The following is a 7,232-nucleotide window of genomic DNA, read 5'->3' on the forward strand; positions in this document are numbered from 1 at the left end:
ATGCAGAGAACAAGATTGGTTGAAAACGCCTACTAAAACAATTAGACCTCCCTTCTGCCTGTTCTGCTCCCCGCTCTGGCTCAGGTGAATTCTCTCACACTCCCGCGCTTCTGACTGTACCCAGTGCTTGTATAAATAAATAAATCTTAAAAAAAAAAAAGACAATTAGACCTCCTTCAGTAAGCACATCTAGACAACTATTCCTCTCCAAATCGAACAAAAGACTAGAGATTTATTCTCGAGAGTTGGAAAAGGAGACTCTGACCTAAGAAAGAAACAGGTAAGCAAACTAGAAGATCTAATTAGCCTAATAATCTAACAACAGGCTATTAGTCTAATAAACAGTAAGAATTGAAAAAGAGAGAATATATAAACGGAAGAAAATTACCAAAGAAATAGTACAAGTTATAAGACCTGAAAAACATAAGTTATCAGAATAAAAAGGTTATCAAAGGCAATAAAAACACTGAATGAAAATAAATACCAATGCATATCACTCAAGGCACTGGGAATAAAGATTAGATTTTATGTCCTCAAGAAAAAGAAAATCATGAAGGATAAAAAATATGGTATTATCCTTCTTAACAGTAACACTGGAAGCCAGAAAATTATGCAGTAAAGCTTTCTAAGTACTAAGCAAAATAATTTATAATTTCCACTTCTAAATCCCACCAAACTACCAATAAAGTGTGAGAATATTTTCAGAGAAGGCCCTAAAAAAAATTACAACCATTTATCTTCTTGCTCATAGGAATATATCAAGTAACAGTCAGACTTGAAACAAGGAGAGAAGCAAAGGGAATTCTCAGAATGGTAAGAGTGAAAGGAAATCGCAGGCTGGCTGTCTGGATTGAAGCAGGAGACGAACTCCAAAGGAATGGCTCCAAAAAGAAAATAAAATTGATAGGCTGATGAAGAAACACACACTGAGCAATTTATACTTCTACTGGAAAATCTGACAGTAAATCTTGAAGGTTACAAAGAAAATTCACAAAATGCCAAAAGGGAAGATTATTAACTCTAAGGAAAATAAAAAACTGGTACATGGAAACATAGTACAAAAACAGGTACAAATAATAAGCATTTTTACACAGTCACAGTAATGATTTTTGATTAACCAAAAATTGATCTAAATCCCTAAAAAAGGGATGGGGGCCTGAGAATGTCAGAATTTATATTTCTTACACCTACTGCTCATCTCTAAAAGTAAAAAAAAAAAAAATTTCAAACTGAAAAAATGAATAGCAAAATGAGACTATTACTTGGAAATATGGAAACTAAATCAGAAACAAATCAAAGAACTGAAAAAATATTAGCTCTGAAGAATGGCAATGGGAGTGAAGAGGTAGAGAATTCTGATTTTCATGAAAGGTTTTTAAAAAACGTACTGATGTAAAAAAAACTTTAAGGGCTAAAATGAACACACATTCCTTGCTACACTGTTCTAAACAGTGATTGTAAAATTCCATTAAATTGGGGAGTGGCCCTGGTGGCGCAGCGTTTGAGTGCTGGGTTGCGAAGCTGCCCGCAGCCTCTGCAGCGCCCGTTGGATCCCCGGCCGCTGGAGTAGGGTCCCACAGAGGAAGGTCCCACGTGGTGCGCAGACCTCTCCTGTCGCCCGCTGCTCCCCTCAGCAGTGTGCTTTGGTCCTTCTGCCTGCTCTACTCCCCGCTCTGGCTCTGGTGAATTCTCTCACCCTCCCGCGCTTCTGACTGTACCCAATGTTTGTATAAATAAATAAATAAAAATAAATTAAAAAAATAAATTGGGGAGTGGGTAAACTGGGTAAAGGGGATCAAACTGTATGGTGGTAGATGGAAATAAGACTTTTGGTGGCAATTATAATATATACAAAATGACAAATTATGATGTTACATACACTTGAAATCTAAAAAAACTTTGGAATTAAATTCCAAGTAACATATTTTATTATCAAAACTAATCACCAGGATTAACAGAAAATGATTTAATCAAAACAAAACGTGGGGCCTCCCTGGTGGTGCAAGGGGTTAAGGTGCAGCACTTTGAAGCTATCCACAGCTACTGCAGTACAAGTTCAATCTCCGGCCAGGGAGGTAACCCACATGGCACAGCAGATCTCTCCTGTCTTGCCCGCTGCTCTCCTCAGCAATGTATTTCAGTCAATCCGCCTTTTCTGGTCCCTACTCTGTCTTGGGTGAATCCTCTCATCTGCATCTCTAGTCTGTACCCCAGTTCTTTTTTTTGTACCCCAGTTCTTGTATGTATAAAAAAATAAATCTTTAAAAAAAAATTAAAAAAAAATAGGGAAAAAGATGACAAGCTCAACAGAGGACATTACACACGATAATATTCGTAGCTTGATGCTATTAGTAGTAACCTACATTAATAGATTGTGTAGCACAAAGCATAATCTGAGTAGTCATTAAATTTCTTAAAAATTATAAAACAGATTTTAATGATAACCTTGAGATGTGTCATTTTATTTATTCATGCCTGCATTTCAATGTCAAACAAATCCTATAGTACAAGCAATGTTTCCCATAAGTTTATTTGAAATACCTAAATTTCATAAGTTCATTAGTCTCTGCTCCAATTTCTAAATGAAGTACAAAGCCTCACCTTGCTCAGTGCATACAAATCCAAGATTTTTCTCTCTACCACAGGAATCTTCAAAGTAGATCCTTGAAGTTCCCAAAATTTTGCTAGTTGATCCAAGAAGTCCAGTCTCACTCTGGTCATTGCCTAAGAGTATTAAAATTAAATCAGAACTAGGCTGAGAATAACTGAGTTTTACCCAAAACAGATACTCATTTACCTAAAGAAATGCAGAGACTTTTCATTATTGCTTAGGTTGTAAAATAAACCAATAATAAAAAGGAAAAATACTTTTAATATACTTTAGTCACTCAGATAAAAAGTTACTTTAATATATGGAAAATGTTCTATTATTAACCAACTCAATTTTTTGGTAAAAGCTGGCTTAACTTTAAGTTAGCAGACAAAATTTAGTAAAATGGGTAATTATCTCTCCAAGTATTCCAAGTCAGTCATTTCATCTATAGATAATCATATACATACTTTAACTTCACCAACTCTCTGCCCCACTGATTCTAAAATACCTCATCAAGTATCTAAATATAAGAGACTAAGGGAGGGATGTATAGATTAAAACCTAAAAAAATAAAACTTGGGGGTCTCCCCGGTGGCGCAGCGGTTGAGTGCTGGGCCGTGAAGCTGCCCACAGCCTCTGCAGCGCTGGTTCGATCCCCGGCCGTTTCAGCAAGGGTCCCACATGGTACGCAGACCTCTCCTGCCACACCCGCTGCTCCCCTCAGCAGTGTATTTCATCAGTCTGCCTGTCCTGTTCCCCACTCTGGCGCTGGTGAATTCTCTCACCCTCCCGCACATCTCGCCTGTACCCTGGTTCTTGTATAAATACAATAAAACTTTGGGGGGGAACCTTTGCAAGCTAGATTTTTGGGGTAGAATTTTAAAAATTGTTCCCAAAGAACACAGGAGGCAAAAATTTTCTGACGTCAATAAAAAATTAGAGACTATCTGTCAAAAACCATGTTATCGCAATTAAAAAAATTCTTTTGGCTTTAGTACAATAAACATGGAAGAAAGTAGGAGTTAAAAATTACAGGTTTCTGAATATTCCCACTGTGACAAACATGTCTAGAGATAGTTTTCCAAAATCCCAGCTAAGTGAAAAAGCTGCAATAACTACTATAAACAACCGTTTTTAAAAATCAGCAACTTCCATTCCATCACAATTAATACTAACTCTGAGCCCCAGTGCATGAGGTTCTCAAAGTTCTCCAACTGAAGCTTTCACATAATGAATCAATCAGGGGACAGAAAAGGCAATGAAACAACACTCACCTCAAGTTCATTCAGGCGCTGAACCCTGGGAGTGAAACGAAAGCTTTTTACTTCACAAGCAAATGGAGGCTGCCAATCCTAAACAGAAAAAAAAAACTGTTTCTAACATACTGGTATAAGCAAGGACTATTCATTCCCTTAATTTAAGGAATGAGTTGCCAAATATCACACAAAGATCAACTTAAAAGTTTTTTCATTGTAGAGACAGAGCAAGATTTTTTAGATAAAATACTTTTAATGACCTTCCTCTAATATTCTAATACCAAAATTATTTTCCCTATAAAATTCTCCGCAAATCTCACTAGTCCCATTATTTACATCCCACAATTCCGCTTTCCCCAATTACTCAAGTAAAATGCAACGCTTTCATATATCACAGCAGTATCTAATTAACAGATGAGTTTACCAAATTGAAAAGAAACAGAATTTGTAACTAAAAAGAGTAAACTAAATGTTAAAAAGCAATTTTAACTACATATATAATTGGATGTTTTCTCATTCATGTGTGATATGACACAGCACTTTGCAGTCTAGGTTATATAAATGCTTTGTTCAAGATACAGCTTCTGTTCAAATATTTTTTTTAAAAAGACAACAAAGTAAGCAAGCCCACAGAACAAGGAAAATTTTCAGATTGGAATTGTAGTATAACTGAAATGAAATAGCACATTTCAAGTAGGGTTCTAGAAAACATAATTTGGTTTGGACTAAATAATAGTAAACCCATTTAAAATGTGAGGTAGTCAAAATAATTGATCTTACTGTGAGGCCTAAAGAAATCCACCAATACTAAAATAAAATTCTGCTTCTAAACAAGATTAATTTTCAATAATAATGTTACAACTTTCTTTAAGTAATAAAAGTTATACATGTTTTTTAACCAAAAGAAACTTTTAATAAAATTTCTAATCCATAAAGGCAATAGAAAAAATGAAAATATGGTTTAAGAAAAACTTCAGTGCCTCAGGTTTTATCAATATTAATTTTGACAGAAAAAAGATTTAGATGAAGCTTTTGGAGGATTGTCACATAAATATGATTCACCATGGCTGCATGTGTTAATCCTGTGTTTGCCACTAATAATCTATAACCTTAAATTCATTCAGCATAATGGGAGTGGCATGTTTAAGTTTTAGAATCTGATCTAAATTCAAAACCTATTTTGTTTCTTGCCCAAGATCATATATTTGTTAAATTATTGAAGAACTGCCTCGCCTGTAAAATGAGACTTCATTTACCTTCAGGGCTTCAAAGAAAAACAAAAAGATCTGTTGGTGCTAAATTAGCTCCTCCCTCCTACCTAAATTTTTTTTTCTTTTTTTAAATAAACTGTAGTGCTGGTCATTATGGTAGATTGTGGTGTGCGCCAACAGTCTTCTAAATGCAACATCGGTAACAGTACTTAGCACTTTACTTTTACTACCAGACAGAACAAAAAGTGCCTCTGTATGAAGCACTAAGGGAATGGGGCCACAAACTTTAATGTGTATTAAAAATCATCTGCAAGTACTTGGCAGAAAAGTAGCTTCTAAAACTTTCATATCCAGAAACAGATTCTAGTCTGGAATCAAGGCTAAGGGATCTGCATTTAAACTGGCATTGGACTGACCCTGGTTTAGGTGGCCCAAGGACCATCAGCTGGAAAGCGATGAGTGAAGAAATTTTTTGACCTTGAGCAAACGAAACAAGGGACAGTATCTGTTTTTCTTACATTAAAGATGGAGGATTTTAATTAATCTATAGGGATACCCAGTTATTCGCAATTGCGGGTGTAAAAATCTTTGACCCATGGTTCCTTATAGCAACAGATTTCAATGTTTTCTTCCTTTTCAACGTTTTCAAGATTATTTTCTCGAATCATCTTCATCACTGACAAATTCTTTCTAACCGTCTGAATTTTTTAAACAAATGCTAACCCTTCTCTTCCCCCAGAAATCTTTTCCATCGCACCAGTAATCAGTTTGGGGGTTTTGTGTGGTGAGAGCATCCTAAGGGACAGTTAAGAGCTCCGATCACCGTTTAAGATACCTTAGCCCTGAAATGAGACTGCCAGATATTTAATAAATTGAGCATCACTGGGGCTTCAATAAAATAGCCAAGCGAAGGGCAATTTTTAACCATCTAACCACCATGAGGGCTGTCCCTGGGGCCAGGACATGTCCACGTCATGTCATGATACCTCAAACACCTTTTTGGCCAGCGAGAGGCCTAAAGTCTTTTGTTACCCAAATCAGAGAAGAAAAGTCTCAGTTCCCGAATTCAGGGTGGATAGGCCCAGAGTCACCAGTGTCTCGAGTTCAGGCGTACACACATAACCCCGCAAGAGAAACCAAGTAAAAAAATCCAGAAATCTAGCGTCTAGTTGTGAAGAAAAGGAGAGTGAATAGGAAAGACAGAGGGAGCGGGCAAGTTAGAGAAAACCAAGAGGATCGACTTCGCGGCTCTCCCTTCTCCCCTCTTCTCCTCAGACTCGGGTACCTTGGGCGGCCGGATTTTGCAGATGCCTGTTTTCTCCGCCAGAGGCCGGATGCGACCGATAAAGCTGAGCGGGTCCGTGAACTCCTCCCAGCTGGGCTCAAAGACCGGGCACTCCGGGGGTGGCACGAACTCCGCCGCGTAGCCCCCCGGCCCGACGCCCGCCATGGCGCTGCCGGGGGAGGCCCGTCAGGGATCAGGTGGAGAAAGGCTGGCTGGAGCCCACCGAAACCCTTCAGGTCCCCTGACAGGGGCCGAAGCTCATCTTCTCGGACAAGAATTGCTCAACACAGGAACCCCAGAAACGCTTCCTCTTCTCGTTTGTTATTGTTTCCTTCGGGGCTTTTCCTCCCGGGGCCAGGACGCCTCCGGAAGTCGCAGTGCCGCCGTACCCCTCCGCCGACCCCAAACAGAATCCCTCCGCGGCGACCGCGACGCCTCTCGGGACCGCCTTCCTCCTGCCTCCTTTTCCCACCAACCCAGTGTCGTGCCCTGACTCCTTGTTCGCGAAAGTTCCGCGCCGGTCGGCCGCCTCAGGCCGCGCACGCCGCAGGCCCCACGACGCCTGTAGGAAACGCAGAGCGGGAGTAAGCAGACGGAGATGAAGAGCGCGCGCGCTTCCGGCGCGGAGGAATGTGTAATGCGTCAGAGGTCAGAGGTTCTGCTTCCGGCGAGGAGGGCCCGGCTTCCCTTTGTGTATAAACGGACACGAAAACAAGCCGGGCCTAATCTCAGCCATCCTGCCTCCTTGGGGGGTTTCGTAGCATCCTTTGACCTGTTTGTTTGTCTTATTCTGCGTCTCTAACCTTTTCGGCATCTCTTATTTTTTTGGCCTTTTGACGGTATCCCTTTCGAAGAATCCTTCTTGGCCACTTTTTACACACCCCTCT

The 7,232-nt window shown here is 39.6% G+C and overlaps 1 protein-coding gene across 1 annotated transcript in view; it reads right to left on the minus strand.

Annotated features, from left to right (window-relative positions):
* The window catches only part of KDM5A (lysine demethylase 5A), a gene marked incomplete at both ends in the record, with an annotated part of 74,277 nt that extends 67,767 nt beyond the window's left edge, over positions 1 to 6,510 (minus strand). Inside the window, 3 exons of the mRNA XM_084256212.1 lie at positions 2,602 to 2,724; positions 3,868 to 3,945; positions 6,346 to 6,510. Of these exons, the coding sequence (XP_084112338.1) occupies positions 2,602 to 2,724; positions 3,868 to 3,945; positions 6,346 to 6,510 (366 nt within the window). The remainder of the gene's footprint in view (positions 1 to 2,601; positions 2,725 to 3,867; positions 3,946 to 6,345) is intronic.
* Positions 6,511 to 7,232: the final 722 nt, after the last annotated feature.

This window comes from Talpa europaea (genome assembly GCF_964194135.1).
Source record: "Talpa europaea genome assembly, chromosome: 15".
NCBI lineage: Eukaryota > Metazoa > Chordata > Mammalia > Eulipotyphla > Talpidae > Talpa > Talpa europaea.